The 24,028-nt window shown below is 37.4% G+C and overlaps 2 protein-coding genes across 3 annotated transcripts in view; both read left to right on the top strand.

Moving 5' to 3' along the window:
• Nucleotides 1-24,028, top strand: part of LOC145460439 (uncharacterized) — a 335,154-nt gene that overhangs the window by 40,477 nt on the left and 270,649 nt on the right. The window lies entirely within an intron of this gene.
• Nucleotides 11,098-17,276, top strand: LOC145503196 (histamine H2 receptor-like). Of its 2 annotated transcripts, none has more exons than XM_081482654.1 (3): nt 11,098-11,853; nt 12,172-12,249; nt 15,781-17,276. In XM_081482654.1, the coding sequence occupies exon 3, from the start codon at nt 15,817-15,819 to the stop codon at nt 16,801-16,803; it is 987 nt and encodes a 328-aa protein (XP_081338780.1). In that variant the 5' UTR covers nt 11,098-11,853; nt 12,172-12,249; nt 15,781-15,816; the 3' UTR covers nt 16,804-17,276. The 2 variants fall into 2 exon arrangements, with proteins under 2 accessions (XP_081338780.1, XP_081338781.1); XM_081482655.1 differs by having other exon boundaries at nt 12,172-13,021.

The raw sequence follows: 24,028 nt of genomic DNA, 5'->3' as shown, positions 1-24,028 counted from the left end.
TGAGATGCTTGTCCGGAAGTAAAGGGACGTTTGATTCATCAATCTAAAACAGATCTTGGAATTAAGCCGAAATGATCTGGGAGCGAACTAAACTTAACAATTTTCTAAAAAATAACGCATCACACTCTTTCTTTTTTTCATAAGAATATTGTTTTTCCGGCCCAGGCTGAATACTCCTATTTTTCTGCTGATTTTAGGCTGAAAATATTATTGTAATATTCTTAACTTATGACATTTACGTATCAATTACAAGTGCTCCATTGCTGTTCATTGCAATCAGTACGGTCAAAATGTCATGTCATACGACAAGAAAGAATTTATCATGAAAAATTTTGCGGTTTAGCTCATGTCTTTTGCATTGTACATATTTTTTACTGCGCAAACACGTTACATGTACCGCTCATCATTAAACATTTGGCTATCGCTAGTGAAGAGTGTTTCGTTTGTTGGCTAGTTTTGCCGTTTAGAGAAAGGAATAATTTTATACAGTTAAGTAAAAACATCATTGTATTGTTTTTACAGATTTTCAACGCATGAAATTGTATTATTTTCACAATTTCAGCCTAAGGTTTATTCTTAAAATATTCTTTAAATTTCGCAAATTTCAGCCTCGATATTCTTATAAAATATATTCTTTAAAAAAGAAAGAGTGTATATGCACTACTTGATGAATTTCATTTATAGTCACAAACACCTTTATCTTGATTGTAAATAAATAATCTCTAATTTATCTGTAAATTTATCTTTATTTCAGTCTCCACAATTAGTTATCTAAGCTTAATACTCCGAACAGTCTTTTTGCCCTCCGCCATTGAGAAGAAATGTCACACAATTACATAGCCGTGGGGAAAGTTAGGGCCCGGGGTGAGGAATCACTTAGTACACAAAGCAAAGTTTGTCAGTGCTTTAAGTGACCTCGCACGGCTACCAATGACTTCAAGGTGTTCGCACGCGCTGCGAAAACAGACCTTAAAATTTCGAAAGTAACGACCGAGTGTGGTGAAACCCTCCCACATCCCCAGAAAATAGTGGAATCAAGGATCAAAAGTATAATTTATTCTTCCTATCAATTAAGAGCGGCAAACTGATGACGATACAACAAGGGAAGGTACAGTGTAACGCATACTATGAACATTAAGAAACGTCATGTTGCGCAGTGTTAAAACAAAACCCGTAATATTTTTCTCAAGTAACAGGAACTAACATAAACTTTTCTTCAAATTATAATTACTTCAATCAACAACTTCGTCACATTACTAAAAGGAGGGCGTTAAAAGGAACGTTTCTTGAAATCAAAATTGAAAACTCAACCAGTACACCGAGATATATTTAAGGGCCTGTTTACAGGGAGAGAGGTCTACTCTAGCAAGCGTGTTAACCCTAGCTGGAGGGCAAAAGATAGCCCGGGTTTACAAGCAAAATTTTGGTGTAACCCTACAACCCGAGCGCGGGACAACTTAATGCGTGGTTACACTCAAAGGGTCTGGAAACAAGTAGAAAGTTAACCCAGGTAGGCGGGTTAACCCTACCTGGAGTGTTTACAAGGGAAAAAGTTAGCCCGCCTGCCAGGGTAACCCTAGCACGCAGATAGGGTAAACCGCCTACTCGTTTAACCCTAGCTAGCTGCCTTGTAAAGACGACGAAGAAAACAAGAGAAAATGTGTGAGTGCTAGGGTAACCCTCTCTCCTTGTAAACAGGCCCTAAGAATGGTCTACCTGATGAAGAGCCCACCCAAAAGGCAGCAACCACGACAGCGACATAAATTTGAACTGGAACACGAAGGATTTCATCTCTTGTTTTAAAAAACTGTTTTCACGAGTTTAATACACCCATAGAGAAATACATGCTGCCCTGTTCCCATACCTTTTGGAAAAAGCCCCAAGGTAGCAGCGAGTTTCGTCTAACTTAAGTAGAAAAAGAATCGCCTTTGAACACAGCCTCAAAGTTACTTAGCCTCAGATGTAATGAAGGATCGGCTGTACAGTGGCGCGAGTGGTGTGTAATTCTTATGAAAAATGCTAAAAGCTGCCTCTAAGACCGTGGGTTTTTATCAGAGTCAGAGCAGCTCAAAGACCGTCTTTGAGACCTTGCCTTGCCGATTTTGAGACAGTTAAAATTCTAACAAAGCACCTCAGTGCTTAAAATAACGCGCAGAGATCCTCTTGTTTTTCAATTGTTTGTTTGTCTTTGCTGGGCGTAATTTACTCAAGGCCTTTAACTTGACAGAATTTACCCATTAATGGACAACAACAACAACAATCTTTTATTTAAACATGACTTTTTGTTTAAAGCTAGACTGTTCAGGGCCCTCTATTTTCTGGTATAATGATCATCCTTATGGCTTTTTTATAGCTTTTTTTATGGCTGTTAAAAACTTAAGAGAAGGGGTCAACATTTCACGATGAAATATTCAATAAGAGTAATAAATATCAGTATACTTGCTTGTCATACGCACTGATATCAATATTTCACGGTTACAGTTTACTACCTTTAGGTGAGACAAATTGATATTGTAACAGCTGAACAATGTTATTGCTGGCATGACATTAGAATATCTCAGTTACACTACACTCATGGGTGTGCCACCTAAAGTGTAGCCTAATAATATTATTGCTGGCATGACATTAGAATCTCTTCGTTACACTACACTCATGGGTGTGCCACCTAAAGTGTAGCCTATTAATGTTACTGCTGGCATGACATTAGAATCTCTCAGTTACACTACACTCATGGGTGTGCCACCTAAAGTGTAACCTATTAATGTTATTGCTGGCAAGACATTAGAATCTCTTGGTTACACTACACTCATGGGTGTGTCACCTAAAGTGTAGCCTATTAATGTTATTGCTGGCATGACATTAGAATCTCTTCGTTACACTACACTCATGGGTGTGTCACCTAAAGTGTAGCCTATAAATGTTATTGCTGGCATGAAATTAGAATCTCTTGGTTACACTACACTCATGGGTGTGCCACCCAAAAGTGTAGCCTATTAAAGTTATTGCTGGCATGACATTAGAATATCTCGGTTACACTACACTCATGGGTGTGCCACCTAAAGTGTAGCCTATTAAAGTTATTGCTGGCATGACATTAGAATCTCTCGGTTACACTACACTCATGGGTGTGCCACCTAAAGTGTAGCTGAACAATGTTATTGCTGGCATGACATTAGAATCTCTTGGTTACACTACACTCATGGGTGTGCCACCTAAAGTGTAGCCTAATAACGTTATTGCTGGCATGACATTAGAATCTCTTGGTTACACTACACTCATGGGTGTGCCACCTAAAGTGTAGCCTAATAACGTTATTGCTGGCATGACATTAGAATCTCTTGGTTACACTACACTCATGGGTGTGTCACCTAAAGTGTAGCCTAATAATGTTATTGCTGGCATGACATTAGAATCTCCTGGTTACACTACACTCATGGGTGTGCCACCTAAAGTGTAGCCTATTGATGTTATTGCTGGCATGACAATAGAATCTCTTCGTTACACTACACTCATGGGTGTGCCACCTAAAGTGTAGCCTAATAATGTTATTGCTGGCATGACATTAGAATCTCTTCGTTACACTACACTCATGGGTGTGCCACCTAAAGTGTAGCCTATTGATGTTATTGCTGGCATGACAATAGAATCTCTTCGTTACACTACACTCATGGGTGTGCCACCTAAAGTGTAGCCTAATAATGTTATTGCTGGCATGACATTAGAATCTCTTCGTTACACTACACTCATGGGTGTGCCACCTAAAGTGTAGCCTATTAATGTTATTGCTGACATGACATTAGAATCTCTCGCTTACACTACACTCATGGGTGTGCCACCTAAAGTGTAGCCTAATAATGTTATTGCTGGCATGACATTAGAATCTCTTGGTTACACTACGCTCATGGGTGTGCCACCTAAAGTGTAGCCTAATAATGTTATTGCTGGCATGACATTAGAATCTCTCGGTTACACTACACTCATGGGTGTGCCACCTAAAGTGTAGCGTAATAATGTTATTGCTGGCATGACATTAGAATCTCCCGGTAACACTATGCTCATGGGTGTGCCACCTAACGTGTAGCCTATTAATGTTATTGCTGGCATGACATTAGAATCTCTCGGTTACACTACACTCATGGGTGTGCCACCTAAAGTGTAGCCTATTAATGTTACTGCTGGCATGACATTAGAATCTCTTGGTTACACTACACTCATGGGTGTGCCACCTAAAGTGTAGCCTAATAATGTTATTGCTGGCATGACATTAGAATCTCTTGGTTACACTACGCTCATGGGTGTGCCACCTAAAGTGTAGCCTATTAATGTTACTGCTGGCATGACATTAGAATCTCTTGGTTACACTACACTCATGGGTGTGCCACCTAAAGTGTAGCCTATTAATGTTACTGCTGGCATGACATTAGAATCTCTCGCTTACACTACGCTCATGGGTGTGCCACCTAAAGTGTAGCCTATTAATGTTACTGCTGGCATGACATTAGAATCTCTCGCTTACACTACACTCATGGGTGTGCCACCTAAAGTGTAGCCTAATAATGTTATTGCTGGCATGACATTAGACTCTCTTGGTTACACTATACTCATGGGTGTGCCACCTAAAGTGTAGCCTATTAATGTTATTGCTGGCATGACATTATAATCTCTCGGTTACACTACACTTCTGGGTGTGCCACCTTAAAGTGTAGCCTGATAATGTTATTGCCACCTTAAAAACATTATTATTTAATTTTTTCTATTTTGGTTGTTTTTTGGTTATCTTTTGGTCATCTTAATTCAACTTACAATGTTTTTATTAGAGCACATGTGTACATGAAGACAGGACTGATAGATGGTTACTCCATTTTAAATCAGATTTTTTGCTGTGTTTAAATCTGTGTAAGGTCCTCTACAGCTTTTCCATGAAAAGTGCTTCACATGAATGCCTTCAATTTTGTTAGGAATTTCCTGTTCAGCTGGACACCTATAAATGTATTAAGATGTCTGCCAGTTAGCAACCACATAGCAAATTGAATAGTGTGAATAATACTATACATTAACACATAACCATTATTGTCCATTTTTGACGCCTGACTCAACAGACTTATTAAGTTTATGGTTAGTGATAAACCAATCATAATATGGGCTGCTGATAAAAATCAATTATAACATTTGAGTAAGTGCTGCATTATTATATATACAATATTGTCTGTTTTTAACCTGGTAAAAAGTGGCGAGATCAAATCCAAAGGAACCCTGGAAAACATAATTATGAAAGAGAGATTTTCATGGTTTTTTCACGCTATTTAAATTTGGGAGGGCAAACAGGGCAAAAGCTGCAGTAAATGCATGGGGAAAATAGAGAATCTTACGACTAACAACCTGAAATATTTTTCAGTAAATTAAAAACAAAGGTTAGAAGGTAAAACAATTTGTAGATCATATGATAAGTGGGAAGTTGCCTCGCTAGAAAAGCCATAATTAAGTTTTTCATTTATCAATAGTCTGAAAAATAGTGTGAGTTGCAATTCCCAAGAAAATTTAGAAACATTTGTATACAAAATTTAAAAGTGCCTATCCTTGCCTCACAGGAAATCTATTTTCATCACATTTGACTAAGGAAACCCTTTAGATCTGCTGTGTATCTGTTCCTTGTAACGCATAAAACATTCAGGAAGTCAATGACTCTCAACTTATTAGGCAGCAAACTTTAAACTTTTCCCGTACGTTTACTGCAATTTTTACTGTGTTTGCCCCTCAAATTAAACAAGGAGGCCTCTTTACATGATCATTGTCTTCATCAACATGATTTATTTTAGGGAACCAACCACATTGATTATTTTCATCAGGAGACTAAAATCTTGGACAGAATAAAATGAGAAATAAAACCACCTATCCACCCGAATCAATGATAAATTCGCATTTTTCCATCATTAAAATGGGGGGAGTGGTGGTCTTAATTTTTCATTTATTTTGCCCTTGATTGCACTCAATATAACAATTTCTAAAATGACTGTCATTGCGGTCCACGATACCATCCCGTCCTTTCAATCAAAAGAAAATACATGTTAGCTGACCAAAGCTGACCTCTGACCCTACTCCAGCAAAATCAACCCAGGCCCCCCATTGGCAAAAAAGTAACTTAGGTGCCTCAAGCGGGAAAATAAACTGAATTTGAGCTCTCGAAAACACAAGGTCAGCATTGGTCATGTTGTAACGGCCTTTGCCAATCAAAGTGCCACTAAAAGTGAAGTTATTACGGTATTTCCCCTCCAGCTAAACTCAAAAAACATTGTTCGCAAACTTACCCCTGTTCTTGACCATGTCCTTTTCGAACTGTGAGCAAATTAAATCCAGGTCTTTCAGGGTATTCTTTTGAAGTGCGCTCTTGGCAAGATGTTGGCGTGACAACATGGCCAGCAAACCAAATGAAGAAGCCACCACTTTAATTCCAAAGCTTTGCCACGATAACTGGAGCAATCGGCAAGGCAGGATCCAATTTCCACTCGTGCAAATTCGTCTGAAAACTTGCTACCACCGCTCTTTTCTTAAAAAAAATCTTTATCGGACTTATGATGCAATCACCTTCGTTTAGGACACACCGAGTTTTTTTCGAAGTAAGATCTGGATTGATGCCGCGAGCGAAGAGATAAAATCCCTTCCTTGGCACAGTCTTCGATCGAAGGTCAACCGTGAACTCGCTTTAAAGTCGAGGCTGCAGGTCACGAGGTGAAATGTAAAACCTGTTTCTCCGTCACGGGAAACCATGCTTAGTTAAAATAACAACACTTTCCAGATGCCGAAGATACGTGAGATGACAGTCGCTGAAACCGCTTTAACAAGATTATAACGCCTACAACAACCGCAAAAAAAAAATCTCCGCGGGAGGAGATACTTACAGTAGACATCAATTGTGTCTTCTCATGGTTTAATCATTGGTTGATTGACTGACCGTCTAAGATAGAAGAGCTACATGTTTTAAAATTCGTTTCACCTCTATGGTTAGAAACCGGATATGTAAAAGTAAAGAGAAAGGAGCGGTGAAAGAATAACCATGATAAATGAATGAATGAAGTGAAAGAAATGCAAATTAATGAACATACAGACGAAAGAATAGATAGATTAATAAATTAAATAAATAATAAATAAATATAAATAGTTAAATGATCTGAATGAATGATTGAATGATTGAATGAATGAATGAATGAATGAATGAATGAATGATGAATAAATGAATGAATGAATGAATGATGAATGAATGGATGAATGGATGGATGGATGGATGGATGGATGGATGGATGGATGGATGGATGGATGGATGGATGGATGGATGGATGGAGGGATGGATGGATGGAGGGATGGATGGATGGAGGGAGGGAGGGATGGAGGGAGGGAGGGAGGGAGGGAGGGATGAATGAATGGTAACGTCACTTGTATTTCTACCTCATAGCTTTCCATCATGTTTTCGAAACGTATCAAAAACAACATTAAATTGCTCTTTTGGAGAGGATTTTACCGTATTTTACGAGCGGTAAATAATTCCCCCAGGGCAGGAGCCCATCAGGGTAAATATTTGTATTTGTGATAATTAAAGCGAGCGGAGTTTTTGATAAACGTGTTTCGTTCTTGCAGTTACTTTACACCAAGGGAAACACTGCTTCCACAAGGTCTGTTTATGTTACCGCGAGGTTCTGTTTATATCAAGGTTTGTTCTTAAACCACGCACATGTACCATGAAAACCAACGGGCAATTCTGCTAAGCAATAGAAATCTAAAATGAAATTTCGTTTCTTAAAGCTACTTTAAATCATTACTTTAAACTCATACTTTTGCGTTTTAGGCCAAGTTTCACGAATTATGTTTTGATCTACGGCTTGAGTGAAGTCGATTGTTTGTTGTTCTAAGCCTTCTATGATAACGATTCTTGCACTGAATCAAAGCGTTTAATTAATAACGATGTTCGTTACTTGAATCGTGGCGTTCGTTATATCTCCAACGTGGTTATTTTGCGTGATTTGTCGTGTTCGTTATACATTGCAAATTGCGTTTACTTATATCAGCGTTTCACGGCATGCTTATATATAAAGTTTGGTTTATATCACGTTCACCATTTACCTAAATGTACCACTTCCTTGTCTCCAAGTCATCTGGTAAATATCTCTTTCTATTCAAATCTCTCACGTTCTGCGGCACAAATTGTTTCTTAGTGAAACCACAAGAGTCAGACGTCCCAGGCCCCTCACCTACTGGTCTCTCGCGACTACATTCAGTGAAGCGTTCTTAGATTTGTAAGATGGCAAAAAAAAATCAAAATCAGCTATTGCGCTTCTCAAGACAACGCTCAAGCTACAAAATTCTTTCAAAACTTGCAGTAATATGAAACTTAAAAAGTCTCTCTGTTAACGTCTTTCTAAGTTTTGTATTCTAAGCTTTTATATGGAAAAATCTTTGATACGCCTAGAAAGAGCACCTCAATGTTTGTGATTTGGCGAACTTTTTGGCGAAGATTTTTAAAATCCTTGTGACGCACGTGAACAAGCGCAACAAAATCGAACAACCGCTGTTCAATTCTCTTATTGCACGATCGTTTGATGGTACAATTAAAGTTTTACCGATGTAACTAACGTTATCCAAATATTTTGTTTTGAAGAAACAGGAAACATTTTGTATTTGCCGTGTGTGAATTAAAGGCTTGCACGTTCAAAGCGGCGGGCTTTTTTTTTTTTTTTTTTTTTTTTTTTTTTTTTTTCTTTAATAGCTCCGACATATTTTTCTTTGAAACCCATAAGCAGGCAATGCAATATGTATAACTAAATAATAAATGATGCGGTGTGAAACAAGAAAAGATAACAAAAATAATCTGAAATTAATGTTGAGATACGCATCAATCGACAGTGTTGACACGGAACCGCTAAACAGACGTTTTGCAATGAAATATTTACCTTTTAACAAGCGTGTCTTTGTTCAGAATTGACTTCTGCTTGTTGAAATCACAACTACTTAGCTTTCACCTAACTTGTGACAAGGGATAAATCACAGACTGGGGGTTTTTGTCCGAGAAACTTCCTTAATCATAAAGATTTATAGTCGATAAGGTTTCACTTCATTTTCGAAAGGAGAAAACTTAGTTTTCGCGTCTGGAAATCATCTTATTTTCTATATGTGTTATTCTTATTAAAGAAAACATCTTCAGTCATGAAATGCCTTTTTTATATATGAATTATTTTTAGCAGTGAGATTAAAGTGATGAATGAAACATAACAAACTCGAACGAGCACCTTTAAATTGCTTCTTTGAAGGGACCCTGATGTCGATCTAGAATCTGAGACCGTATGAAAGCTTTTCATTCTATACAACAAGCTTATAATTTGCCTGCCTACTTTTCTGATTAGATTTTTAATCTAGAAAAGATTTCGTGATGTGACAAAAGCAATCACTTTTAATTACTAAGCCAGGCCAAATTTGAGACAGATAGACAGGCAAGCAACTCTGGGTCGACGATCATTGGGAGTATAAATAGGCTTTAACCTCTCAGTGATACGTCCAGATGGGTATGTGGCTCGAGTAAGGAAGTCTCGAATACCTATTTAACTCGGCTTTAAAGCAAAGCTCGTAATGAAAATTGAGTCAAGCCTTATCTTCACTAATCCGATTTTTGTGTCGGCTCATTTTTAGTCAAAGTGCAATCAGTTTTACTTACGGTTTCGCTTCGGTGTGGATTCACGGACAGTTGAAGTTGATACCAACGGGAAAAGGGAAGGCAAAAATTAAAATTATAAGGTAAGTTTCTGGTGTTTTAGCCACACTTTTTCCTGTTAAGATGCTGCAGTTGTTCAGCCGTGAAAACTACTCGACTCTAGTTCACCAAAGGCAATCCCTTTGACAATGTATACTGGCAAAGGATTATTTACAAAAAATATTTGGGAGATCAGGCTTATGTTGTATAGTGTATAGTGTATGCTCGAGAGCGAGAAGAATATAGGCAACGGTCGGTTGGATGATGAGTTAGAACTTCCTCGATATATGCAGTCTTGATATAGAACCTTACACTGCTGATTTTCAGATCGTCGACTTGGCTTTGCAGAGGATTTTATTCCACACCCTTTCAGTCTTGGTTTCTTTGTAGGAACAATGCGTATCACTTGCTGTGTGTATATACCAAATTATAAACTTTTTCCCCAATAAATGAGTAGTGAATGCCCGCCGTGATGTCACATGGAAACAGTTTTTCCGTCAGCGAGCCGGTGCTTGGAGGTATTTTTGTGAAAAAGATTCCAACTTATGTAAACATTGAGAAAAGCATGAGGAAAAAGTCCTTAAAAGGGCATAGTAATTCATTCATAGAGTTCAAAAGGAATTACCCTTTCTGCAGGTAAAATAAATTGCTTATAAATTATAAACAGCTTCTCACCACGACTCTAAGCCAATATGGGTTCCAACTTGTTCACAACTTAAGTCGTAATGGGTTTTTAGCCTAAACTAATGCCGAAAAGCTAATTTTGCCGGCCAATCTAAGTTTATCACAAATACGAAAACATAATATTGTCTACAGACATAGATTATTACTACCAGTTGATGCCAAACGAACCGGTTTTATTTTAAAAAAAAAGGGAAAAAAAGCGTTTCTAATCCTCGGTGTTCGCTGGGACGCACCACAGCTCTCCGGATGTGCTAAATTTTCTTCTATTGACGTAAAAAATCTATTCTTTATTAACAGAAACTCACTATGATCAAGAAAAAGTTGAACCGTCATTATAAAAAGCGACAGTTTCACCAACGCGATTGTTCGTCCTATCTATGGTTAATTAGACTTACGTCTGACCACTGAGCTATTGGGTTTAGAAATGGCCTCCTTGACAAAATTTCTTCATTATCGTGACTGAGTTGATCGGTTACAATCGATGTGGTTTAGTCATTGTCTTTGAAATAATTCTCTGAAACGCTTTGCAGCTTCCGAACAGTGAGAGGCAAGATTGCTTTGACTCAGTTTCAAAATACAAAAGTTGGATTCCTTACGCAAAGAAAACTAAATTAGTTCGCAGCTGCTATAAGACGCACAAAACTAATTTCTAAATTAATAAATAGATAAATTACCCGTTGCTAGACAAAGAACCGATTTGTTTGCCTTTGCGAAGGAAATTAATTTCAAAGCCATCTTTCGATGTTTTCTGTAAATACATGGCAATTTTTTGCGGTCACTAAAGATTTAAAAGAAAAATTGCGTATTAATTAGTCTGAGGTAAGGCTCTCGCTTCAAATTTGAATCTGGAATCTATAGCAATTCCGGAATAAGCTATTTAAACCATAGACAGGCATCGAGGACCTTTGATAACAATAATTCCGCTTGTCAAAGTTAAAATGCTTATCAGTCAGGAACCCATGAGCATAGAGTTGCTGTAATGGGCCAAATCTGAATGTTTCTTTGATATAATTGATACCCGAGCCTCTTGTCACAAATGGAAAAGCAAGAACAAACTGATTTAATTTAGTGCGTTGGATGCGCGAACAAAATTGCATTGCTGAGTGATTGCAAGGTTTATCTCATGGTTTAGTTTTCTCAGAGAATTTTAGCGAAAACGGTGAACAGATCCAGGTGAAACTACCTTCAAGAATTTGCATAAAGTAAGAACCCACTCTGCAGGATATCGGATCTATTTATACAAGGCAAGTCAAAATATATATCCGCACTGAAGTTAACACTCCCAGTCTGCGACAGCTTTCAACCCACGCGTACACCAAGAGTCTTGTCTGAACGAGTTTGAGTCTGAAAGTGCATTGATCGCAGTAGTCGGCTGGCGCTGGTGATAACTAGTCTTTTCACATGTAAGAACGACACTCAAGTGTTTACTGCCACAGGTAAGGAATATTAGGAACTCCAAACTCGACATCTGCGTAACACTACTGTGCCAAAAGAAAGCTAATGTAGGTATTTGTGGACACGCTTCTGACAAGATTGTTCCATGCAAGACAAAATACTGAAATTAAAAGAAAAGATAATCTTAAATGGCAGAAGCATTAAACCAAAGGTTCCACTATGAAGCTAAAAACGATTCTTATTGTGAAAATAAAGCTTGGTTTGGTGTCACGAGCCATCGTGGACAATTTCAGTGAATTCTCAACAATATCTACCGGATAATTCACGCTGACGCACGACTGATTTGATTTTCTTATTAGAAGATTGCATCCGCTGAACAACATTCTGTGAGGATATCTGTAGCTGAGAATTAGCTTATTCTGCCATCACCGAACCAGGTAAGTTGTCCCTGTTTTCGACGAAACCTTTCTGTGGTAATGGACAAAATTTTAATAGCATTTGTATTCAAAGGTAAAAGCAAAAAAAAAGAAAAGAAAAGAAAGAAAGAAAGAACGAAAGAGGAAGAGAGGAGGAAGACCGTTGTCTACGCGATATAGCTCAATATGTTTATTTATAATTTTCTTTTTGTTCTTGCGGCGTGTTTCTCTCTCTTCTCGCCACATTATATAAACTTATCAGCTTGCAATATAATTTTCTCCAGTGGAAATCAAACAACAGCCATATTTAGTCATAAAGAGAAAGCCGACGATTTGAATATACTGAACCACTAGTAACATGCCTCGAGTTCAATTTTAATCGTTGTAGACCTCTGAATACGTGCGATAACAATCGTATATACCTGAGAGTATTTAGCCTGTCTCTTTTCAGTGCTCGAGAGCTCTAAATTGCGGAACAAAATGCTCAAGTATTTAATTTTATGCAAAAGGAAATCCCATTTGTTTATTTGTTATTCGCTTTCTATTGCGAACATAGGCTTTTCGCTAAAAGGTTCTTGGCAGGACTTTTAGTAACTCATTACGGGGGATCGGATCATTTGATGTCAGTGTGTCAGTGGCTTGCTACCGAACGAAGGCAAAAATAAATTAGGCGCGAAACAATTGGTTTCACTAACCCAATTGCAAAGGCTTTCATCGAAAAATCTGGAAATTCTAGCCAAGAATATCTATTATACTTTTGAAACGGAAGCTGAAGTGAAAATAAGACAAAAAGGTGGGTTTCTTTTTTGAATTTTATCCGTATTTTCCTGCTGCCTTCATAATGGTAATAAGTAGCCGCTAGTTAAAGATGACTGAAGGTAAAATGAAACAATTTGTTGAATTGCTTGAAGGAAAAACGGTTCTTTCGAAGCAACTTATGGGGAAATGAAACAGTTAGACAATTAGACACTGAGTCACGCACGTACAAATGTATATGATGTCCACCTAATGTATAAACAAGGCTTGCAGATACAAATCGAAAGGCAAAAAAGGTACAGAAATAATACCGCAAACCATCCAGAACATATCTAAATACTACCTTTTGCTCCTTGCATCAAAAACTGTCCAAATTTCAAATTTAGGCATATGACTTATGGACAAACATGGGTAGAGCGAGATGAGTGGCCTTTGAATTTTAATGCGCTCGACAGAACGAAAATTGAAACGATGGACTAAAGCCAGTAACGAGCCTTGAATGTAGAAGGTACAAGATTACACGTACATGTATATGTTTATAGTGTAATTTCAGAACCCCAAATGCTATAAAGGACGTTTTTAAGGATTCCGATTTTCCAAGAACTATATCGTCGACTGGATTTGCCTCCACGAGGAGATACCTACCTCTAGTTCCTTGGATTCTTTCAAATCCATACAAATCCTATCCGTCAACATCTTTTGAGTTATTTTTTCTTAGATTCATTTGGTGTGTTCAGTTTTTACAGTCAGTGTGTTGTCTTGAGATTTTCCCGATTCAATCTTGGTAGATGTAGATATGGTCTAAATGTATTGGTAAATATATGTAAAGCTATAGGGAACACCATGTTATTATCAAAGTGAGACTTCTCACAAACTTGGGCGTGAGTCTCTGATAGTTGAATGAATATACACAGGTACGGAAGGTAATCTGATGATCTATTGAAATTTTTTTTTTTCTCGCTGGTTCCCTCTGCTGCTCGGCAGTGTTGTTGTGAGATTTAAAACAGCGGTAACCTTCCTCGCTATAAACGGGGCCAATATATGAGATCATCAATATTAGAGCATCAATGATCTCAACGACAAAATACAGGAAGACAAATGCACAATGCAGATAACACTGACTTTTAAAAACGAAAGGAAAATCTTAGAAAAAACACAATTATTATTATTATTTTTTTTGCTACCTCTTTATATCACCATTTTCACTGACTATGTGTTGTAAATTTGAAAGAATGGTCCGTGGCTCAAAGCACTTATTAATTACGCTAGACATTGCCTTAGGCTACACCTGGAGAAGCAATTTTAACGTACGCTGCTGAAGTGCTCTTCCAAAGTGTTGCGTAAAGACTTGATGAACGCAAAGCATGCAAAACAGAAAAAAAGAGGTGCTTCATTCGTAAATGGCTAGCCCTGTTTAGGCGGTGGGCGAAAGGCGCCCGTGACGTTTTAACCGTTTATAGTTTTGTGATTTTTTTTTTTTTTTTTTTCTTTTTTTTGGCAAACGTTGCCCGTGAACTTATGTATGTGAAATTTATCTTGGGAAGGCACGACATTACACTCGAAACACGATGTGTCCATGGCAACCGTATTTTGCTGGCAGAAATGTTTTTCAGATTTGAAATTTCTTTTAGTTATACTATACATGTACAAAATTTAAATGAAAATTTAGATTTAGCTGATTGTTTATTATAATAATTGTTTTATTGAATCTAATTATTTGTGAGTCGTTCCGATGTTTTGCAAAAATTGAGAAATCCATGGCGACTGTTTGGTTATTATGACGTATTTCCCAGCACGTGGTTCATTGTAGAAACTCGAAAACTACCCGATCTGAAAAGGGTTCAAAGGTAATAAATAGACCGTGGATGGATGTGAAGTAGCGTTTTGCAAAATGAACAATTACTACAGATCGACAAGTAATCGATAATAAATCAATACTCTTGCATGTGGATGGTATGGTAACAAGTTTTTCAGGATAGTAAATCGACTGCTAATAGATAGAGTTGACATTTAAATTTGTAGAACTGTATATGTTTAAAGCAAGTCCCATGTCTACCTAAACAACAACCATTAATGCGTTCTAGATCAGTTCGAGAGACCTTCTTACACAGGTCTTGCATAAAACTTCACGAGATAAATAATTAAAGAATTATTAAACCCCTTCATTTGATCCCTACAGATTTATATGAAATAAGTCGTTAAACAATCCAGAATGGGTAAACGTGGCCTTATAGCTTCTTAATCTATGAACCCTATTCATGAATGCCTGCCAATTTAAAAATCCTTTTGTATGCATTTAAATTAGCCCAACTAACCTCGTTTGAGAGGAAAATTCTTTTGAATTATCAGCTTAGTTGGGCTAATTTTAATACTTTAAAATAATTTTTAATTGGCATCCATTTATGAATAGGGTCTTTAGAACTTTTTCTCGCATCATACATGCAAAAAGAGTGTTTACATAAGAAAAGCGTTTAACTCCCACAGGATTGGTTTGGTACACCAAAATGGCCGCTGTTTCAATGTTTCAGAACGCCAATATGGCTGCCGTGACGTCATGTGAAAATGCTCTATAAATTTATCTGTTATCTTTTCAGGCGCACTTATTTTTTCCCACATCATGTGTCACGCAAAAGCTTCTTACTATCTTCTTTGATCCAGGCTGGTAATTCGATTATTTATTAATAAGACTACCGTTACTGTCACAGTGAGTTGTAGTGACACTAGAGATGTGAATATTGAATTGAAGTTGGTGCACGATGTAGTTAGGTTACTAAAATATCGTTTTTACTGGAACAGGTCTAAGAATACTACCAAAGGTCCACTGCTGCCTCAATGGAGAACCAAAATTTCTCCGATATCGAAATGATGGGAAATGAGACTGACGAGTTTGCAGGAGTGTTCGATGCTTCTTACCATGTGCCACCTCTCGTGTTCGCAGTCGTCATCATTGGATTAAACGGTTGGGTTCTTTACTTAGTGAAAACTCGCGCGAACCTCCAATCAAATATGAACCTTTTATTGTGTAGCCTGGCCTTATCGGACCTCCTGACGGGGTTAATAAGCATTCCACTACACGTGAGTTGTGATATCATCAGACAAACCTCGATCTGCGTTCCTTCTCAACTGGCCTTAAGATTCACGTCTGTGTCCACCGTCTCACATTTACTCGCCATCACAGTGGACCGGCATATCGGTATTAAACACTCTCTCCGTTACAATGCCTTGGTAACAAGGAAGAGAGTTTTGATAGCTACAGTATTTATCTGGAGTTCTTCCATATTTGCGTCACTGATACAGCTCGCCTGGATTGACTATGAGCGCGAAGATCTTGAGGAAGAAAACGATGACGTCATGAAGCACGAGATTCGCTATGACGTCGCATCCCTGGTGTTGTATGTTGTGATTCCTTTTATGGTCATGACGATCATTTACGTGGACATTTTCCTGGAAATATTACGTCAATATCGTCACATCAAGCAATACAGCTCTCCAGGGTGGGCCGAGACCAAGAAAAGGACACACCATGAGTGGAAGGCTGTGGCAATTTTTTCAGTCATGTTGCTGATGTTCATCATCTGTTGGCTGCCGTTCTTTACCGTCCGTCTCCAACATAACCTGGGAAGTGACTTTTACGACGTTCCCAGTGTTGTCGAGTATGTATTTATTTACCTGAGGTTCTTCACCTCGGTTTTTAATCCATGTATCTATGTTTTTGGTAAGCGAGACTTCCGTCAGGCGATAAGCATTTCCAAACAGAACTTCATGACACGGTTTCGTTCCTCCTCGTTTCATTCGTCTTTAAAGACAACTACCGTGTAGATTGTTGTTTGTTGTTGAAGATTATTTCCCCAAATTATACAACTGTACTTATGAACCGTAGCTCCAACACGGCTGGAATTCTTCTGGTCTCATGTAATCAACCAAAATTCTCGTCGGTTACGTTTTTTACATTTTTTCTTTAATTACAGTTTTTTTTTTTAATTTATTTATGTCCACAATTACAACAATTGCAATTATTTTATCAACAATTAATTTACAGAAGAATTGACAGTGTAGCTTCAATTCGCCTGGAGGCAGCGTGGCCGAGTGGTTAGGACGCCGGACTTTAAATCCAGAGGTTGCGGGTTCAAGTTTCACTCTGACCACTTAGTTGGAGTTGTTTCTGGGTAGACCCTAGTTCAACTCCTCGGTCATACTTGTAAATAGCCAACTGGTCTACCTCCCTCCAGTTGGGATTTTTAAGCCCGTTATGCTTATTTGAAATATTTGTTACATTCAGTTTAAGTGGCATGCCTGAAAACTAGCTAGTTGCAGCTAAGTGTATCGACCACTATAAACATTCAACATTTAACATTTTGTTTTTAACATTTTTACATGTATCCATCAAACCAATCCTACCACCCTCCTCCTCTAGAGAGCATGGGGAGGGGAGAGGAGGGGAGGTAGGGTGGGTTTGATGGATACATGTAACGAATTAAAACCCATCAGTACGTCCACTGTCCTCCTCAAAAGAAGGGAGGGGGACAGGTGGGAGAACTAAAGGTTAGGCATTTGTTGAGGGTAATCAATGGAGAGAGGAAAAGATTTACAGTCGCAACTTCCTTTGCAAGTAAATAACAACCACAACAGAAGGAAGCCAAAAAAAAACCTTTCGATTTTCTCTGATTTTATTCGTTCATATGTTTTTCATTCATCATCTCTTTGTGAACATTCCCCTTTGCGTTGGATACGAGATTACTACATGTATCTCCTTCCGTTCTACCCTGCGAACAAAGTCGATTCGATCTTAGCCTGTGAACAGGTCTTCTAGTCGAAGATGGGGCGATTCCCCCCTCGGTCACTTCGCTTTCAGCCAGTTCCTTCGCAGCCCTTCCAGCCGATCTCAGACCCTTCGAGCCTGACAACAGGTTATTTAGATCTTTGCCACAAAATATTGAAGTGACTCTGCTCACGGGCCTCACTTCCGTTCAAGTTCCCGATGGAGATTTTTAATGTTGGTCATGCGGCCGATCGTCAATCACACTCATAGGGGGGAGGGGGTGGTGCAGCGTGAATTACCTCACCTTTTATCCTCGCCCACACTCTCTGGGTCTATTTTGTTATTCATCTCAGTCAGTCCCTCGCTACTCCGTGAGTGGAAAAGATAGCAACACTTGTTGCTTTGCCCTGAACAAAAAATGACGTTTGTAGGAGGAGTATCCTCACTTGGTATCCAAAGTCAAGGAAGAGAAGCTTGCAAAATATATATAATAAACATATATTTATTGATATCAATACTAGTAAATCACTGTCTGGGACTTTGCAGGACACCGTAGTACTATTTGTGTTCTTTATATCTTACTGCAGGAGAGTCTCCCTTGATTATTATGATTAATGATAATGTATTCAACCATAACGGTAATGTATATTACATGTTACAACGTGTACTAATTGACCTGCCATGATTGTCTCTGTTATGAAGCAGACCACTTAATACTTCAGGAAATTAGTTTGTACAATCTAATTAAGTTGAATCAGAGATATGTGTCGTCTCAGCAAGTGAACCAAATAAAATAAATTTATTAAAATGTATTATACGGAATAAAAAATAGGTCTGATTGATACGAAACTAAACATTTTCCTAAGTTTACTGAAAAGAATAATAGATCATGTAACTTTCTAGATTAATTATTTTTCCGTTACTTGTAGTTGTTTCTATTGTGTACTTGCATCTTTTTTTTTTAATTTTATTGTAAATTATCGTTACTTTTTTCTTTCTTTCTTTTTAATATAAACTCTTTTCCCCGCTTCTGGTAGTCCTGGAACTAGTTGCGGGGGGCAAGCAATTCTTGTAACTATATATGAAAAGAAAAGAAAATTGAAATGAATTGAATTGAATTTTTCTTTGATAATATACGTATTACGGGGCCACAATCGTGTAACTACTGCCGGTATCAAACTGTTGTCGGTACTAATTCGGGAAAAAATAATTATAAGAAATATTCTTGCATTCTCTCTTTATTTATTTATTTATTTATTTATTTATTTATTTTTATATTTATTTATTTATTTATTTATTTATTTAAAATTTATATTAAACGTTTGCCCATGTTGTAAAAACAGCTGACATAACAGTCCAACGATCCTGTAGTTATCAGGAAATCCTGTTTTGGTTAGCTCTCCTGTTTCTGCCGAGAAACAAACGGTGCTGAACGTGAAGTGAGAAAAGATGAACCTAGACGGTAATAAAGAAGAACAACTTTGCAACAACAATCTAATCTTCTGTTTTTACTTTGCTCAATGATATCTGATTCTATCTTCGTAACAATAAGTTTCACCAGCCTTAGAATGAGTACAAGTGATAATCCATTTTCGAGCCAACTATTCAGCACGAAACTGGGCTATTTCTTAAAACTTAAACAGGTGAACTCTAGGAGCCGAGTTATAATTACTAATGACTAACCAGACTTATGACAGTCCAATAGAGCGGTTTTCAATTCAGTGTCGTAAAACCAAAACCAAAGTAATCACTCTTGTCAATCACAAAGGACACAGACAACACAGCGAACCAATCAAAACTCAAAGTATGGTAATCATGTAGCTGACGCAAAGCGCGGGAAAACGAGTGCAATTTGTGCGAGTCACGATTGGCTTTGGTTTTCTGATCGGACGAAAAAAGTGGCGCGAGTTTTTTAAGCCAATCTTGTAGCATAGTTGATGCAAAATCAATTAATTTTCGACACTCAATTGAAAACTGCTCTATTCCCTGTGATTAATAAGGCTCGTGGCCCATACAACAGGAGCTTATCCCGGTCGTGTTTAATAAACTCGGGATTAAATGAGGAACACAGTCCGAGTGAGTGGAACGTGAGTGTCGATCACGTGTTTCGATCTTCAGCTGTCATCCATCTGTGTCGTCGCGCAGTCAGAAGAGGTGAAAACAAGCGTGGGAGTTGCCGTCATTTGTTGCTGAACGCGCGAATCCTGAAACTTCGAGAGTAGGCGATCAAACGAGAGCGACAGATCCAAAACCCTGTCAATTCTGGTCCTGTATGCATTGTGTCCGGCTTTTAACATCAAAGTAATCGTATGGTTTTAATATTACCTCGAGTGCGTAATAATTATGGCCCGTAAAGTCGATAAATCTTTCAATGACTTCATCTGGGTCGGGAAAGTTCAAGAGCGTCCTTCTTCCTTATTAATAAACGAACATACGTCAAAGTGAATACACTTTCCAATTTAAAATGAGTAAGAACAAAGGGATATCACTTCTATAAACACAAGAAAAACAAATTGATTTTTTTTCGGCCAATCATAAAGCTTTCTTGCCTGTATATTCAGTTTGATGATGTACTTAACATCTTACTGGCGAATTATTGGTTTTATCAGAGTGAAGCAGCTATAGTAAATCTCAACTTGGATCGCGACACCGGAGAGGTAGATAACCGAAAGGTAGATACTGGATGTCAAGGTCAAAAACGTACGTATTTAAATTTATTTTTCTGAAATCAAGTCCTTGGCCATTTGATTTGTTAATTTCGTAGCCTTGCTCGTATAAAGAAGTATAACTCATCTGTCGACCTCAATTGAGTCAGTTAAACTGCAAGCAATTCTTTTTCAGTCATATTCCTCTTTTTATGAAGTTTGACTACACTGGGACATGATCACCGCGTAGTCGCCGAAAACACAGTTTCAAGTTGTCGGCGTACGATTCCCTTTCTTGGTCAAATCTTAGATGAAAAGAATATTGATTCTTAAGTTTTGCGACATCTTGATCTTACATTCGAAATATTCGAGGTAAACGACACGTTTGGCGTTGTTGTATTCATGTGACTAATTGCTACGAGTCATTAACATCTTAATTCTCCTTACGATACTGACGATTTATAACTCAGTGACAATCGGGCGGGGACGAGAATAAAGAAAAGTAACCATTTAGTAAAGGATTTTGCCTTCAATTAATGTACCGCCAAATTCTCAAACGTATAGTAAAGACTACCTGAAAGTCAAGGAGAATGTCATTTTTGGTCCGAAGACGTTTAATTCGGCCATCTGCGCCAGCTGTTTATTTTGTTCTTTCTTCATATGCATTTTATGGTCATTTATCAGCCACATGATTTATTTGGAGATTTATTTGATTTTGCAACGGCAAGTGTTTTCAAATGGATATCTTGAACCGGCCAGGAACTTTTTCATATTTATCTGAAGACAAACTTTTAAGCTTTGTCTTAATTTTGGACAGTAGTTTCACTAAAGGCGGCAATACAGTGGGCTTAATATTAATGGTAAGAGGTCCAAAGCCGTTAATGAATTGAGAGGATAATTAAAGCCTCTAGACCAATTGTTTGATTTCAATTGGCTAGAAAGGAGTGAATTGAATATTGTTTTTGTGAATACTGAGAAACAAGTTGAACGAATTTTGTACTAAATTTTTTTATTCATTCGTGCTATGGTTTTGGTACCAATTCTTTACTTAGAATGTCTAATCTGATACATTTGCGTATAAAATATCCAAGTTAGACGACTTAAAATTGTACAACATGCAACTCGGATGAACATTAGCATTAAATTCATTTATCCCAAATCACCACTCAAGCTATCCTTTTAGCACACTGTTTGTCATAATCAATTGATATCTCCTTTCTGAATGTTTTTTTAAGAGCTCGTGTTTGAATGATTACATCGTTAAAGTATGGTATTAAAGTATAAGTGATGTTTTTAAGCCCGACACGAAAGGCTGGGTTAACAAGTTTCCTCATGCAAATATTGACTTAATATTAATTTAGATGTATTTCCTGGTTTACGAAGAGAAATTTTATATCTTGGTAGAAAACGATTCGGTAATGTCACGTTTAAGCGACTCTCTGTTATATAAGGGACCATAGCATATATATTTTTTCATCCGATTGACTGATTGACGAAAATTAAACAACGAATGCATTTAGGACCATGGCAACAAATTACTTGTCATCAGTGCACCTTGTTTTCATCAGCTGATATTTTTCCTAATTATCTCCCGTGCCATAAAACATGATGTTTTATGGCACCTCACAAATATTGACTTTTTAGACCAACGCGTCAAATTTAAAGTAGTTAATTAAATGGAGGTGATATGAAATTTTCGTTTGTGGAAGGCCTAACAGTATAAAAATAAGAAATATTGTTGTTATATTCTTTTTTTCTTTCAAAGGAAAAGGTGAAAATAGAACAACTGAACTTTTTGAGTTCATTTACTTTTATCAAACAAACAATCAGTGATTTCTCGTCTTGTTTTCTCCTTGAGCACGCTTTAACGAAAATCAGTAAAAATCTTGAAAAGGTGTTGGATTTCCTTTTTGACGTCAGGCAAACCAGTGAATACTTTTACTGGTTAAAGAATTTCTTGAAAGTAAAGTCATGGTTTTACTGTGAGCGACAATTTTCACTGACGTAGTTATGGGGTTCAGGGTGCGTTTTCACATTTTTATTTACACAGGCTGAATTAACTAAATCATAATGAACCAACTGCAAAAACTAATTTCCAAGGATAGAATGATCTTTTTTAATCTTCTTCGGAAATCATGTACTTATGGGTATCAAATGTCAAATGATATCTCATTTGTCATGAGGACAAAAATACCACACCAAAAATTAATGGCCAAATTTAATTAAAAACGTTCTCGCCTTGCTTTTTTAATTAGTTTATGGAAAGTAAGCACAGTTAATATTGTATAAGAAGAATTCGTTGTTATAGAAACAGCTTGTGAATGTAGTTCTGTGGTTTTTAATAACCAAACTGTTAAAAAAAATGTGAATAGGGCTCTCATTTCAACTCTATTTGCAGGCCAATTTAGTGTAGGAACCTCTTTCAAATGGTGATATTATTGGTTTGCAGCTTTGTCCTGCATAATAGTCGCCGGAACAAAAGCAAAATGATAAAACAAACACCTGTTTGTCACTTCGCTTATGTTTAGTTTGTTTCTTTGAATTCTTCGTATTCATTTCAATCTTTGCTATCCAAACTGACGCAAGCGGACCGATAACGTACTGCGAATTTTTCATCGAAAATGATATACTTGTTTTCTTCGTTAACACGTTTCTAGGAGCTGAGTAAGCTGTGGTGCTTTATAACTGAAACTGTAAGAACTTTTTCCTGGGCGAAGCAATTACTCAAATACATATGTACTTCTTTGCTTTTTTATAATCACCGTAGCAAGAAGCTGTGAGGTTGTTGTACATTACGAAATGGATCAAATGTCCTCCGTTATAAACGACTCTCAGTATGGAAACATCTCTGCAGAAGTAGAAACTACGGGCTTTACATTATCAGGTGAGAAAAATAGTTCTTTCTTTGTAAATTGTTTTTTTTATTTCACGAAATAACTGTTCATAACACAGTAGCCGATTTTACATTTATTTACGTTGAATAATCATTAAGTTTGCTCATGCGTATTCTTTCAATTCTTGCTATTACCTTTGATTGAAATTCGGTAAAAGCGATCTACAGGTACACAGAGCCTGAGTTTTACAAAAGAACGGAAATTTATGGGAGGACCTAGACAGCGAAAAGGACTTTTTACACCACCTTTGCATTCAACGCTTAGTCTATTTTATCGCCTCTTCATCAATTAAATATTTACTAAAAAGCAATAATTTTGAAACTCCACGGAATCGTCATGGTGCCCTTTTTTTCGAATTATTTCCCCACTGATCTTTTCCTACCCTAATGCTCCCCCCCCCCCCTCCCCCACAAAAAAAAAATAATAATAACGAGAAACTTCCTCGAGGTTATGAGTACTGATTCTATCAGAATCGTGTGTGGAATTATTGAGAAGGCATGCAAAATAGCGAAGAGGCAACTGGACTCAGATATAGTTTTGTAGTTTATTTAAACACACATTGTAGGTCCGCACTTTTGTAAAAACGGACGCTAATTGCATGTTTTGAACTTCGCATCATTTCATTCACAGACTTTGGATATTCAGTTAATTGAATAGTACATTTCCGTTTCACCTCGTGCCTCTGTTTCAAAACGAGTCTTCGTGCAAAACCTTAGTTTCATATAAAATGAGTTTGATTTTCACGA

The sequence above is a fragment of the Orbicella franksi genome, chromosome 11 (assembly GCF_964199315.1).
Source record: "Orbicella franksi chromosome 11, jaOrbFran1.1, whole genome shotgun sequence".
Lineage (NCBI taxonomy): Eukaryota > Metazoa > Cnidaria > Anthozoa > Scleractinia > Merulinidae > Orbicella > Orbicella franksi.
This window is presented reverse-complemented; position numbering and strand designations above follow the sequence as displayed.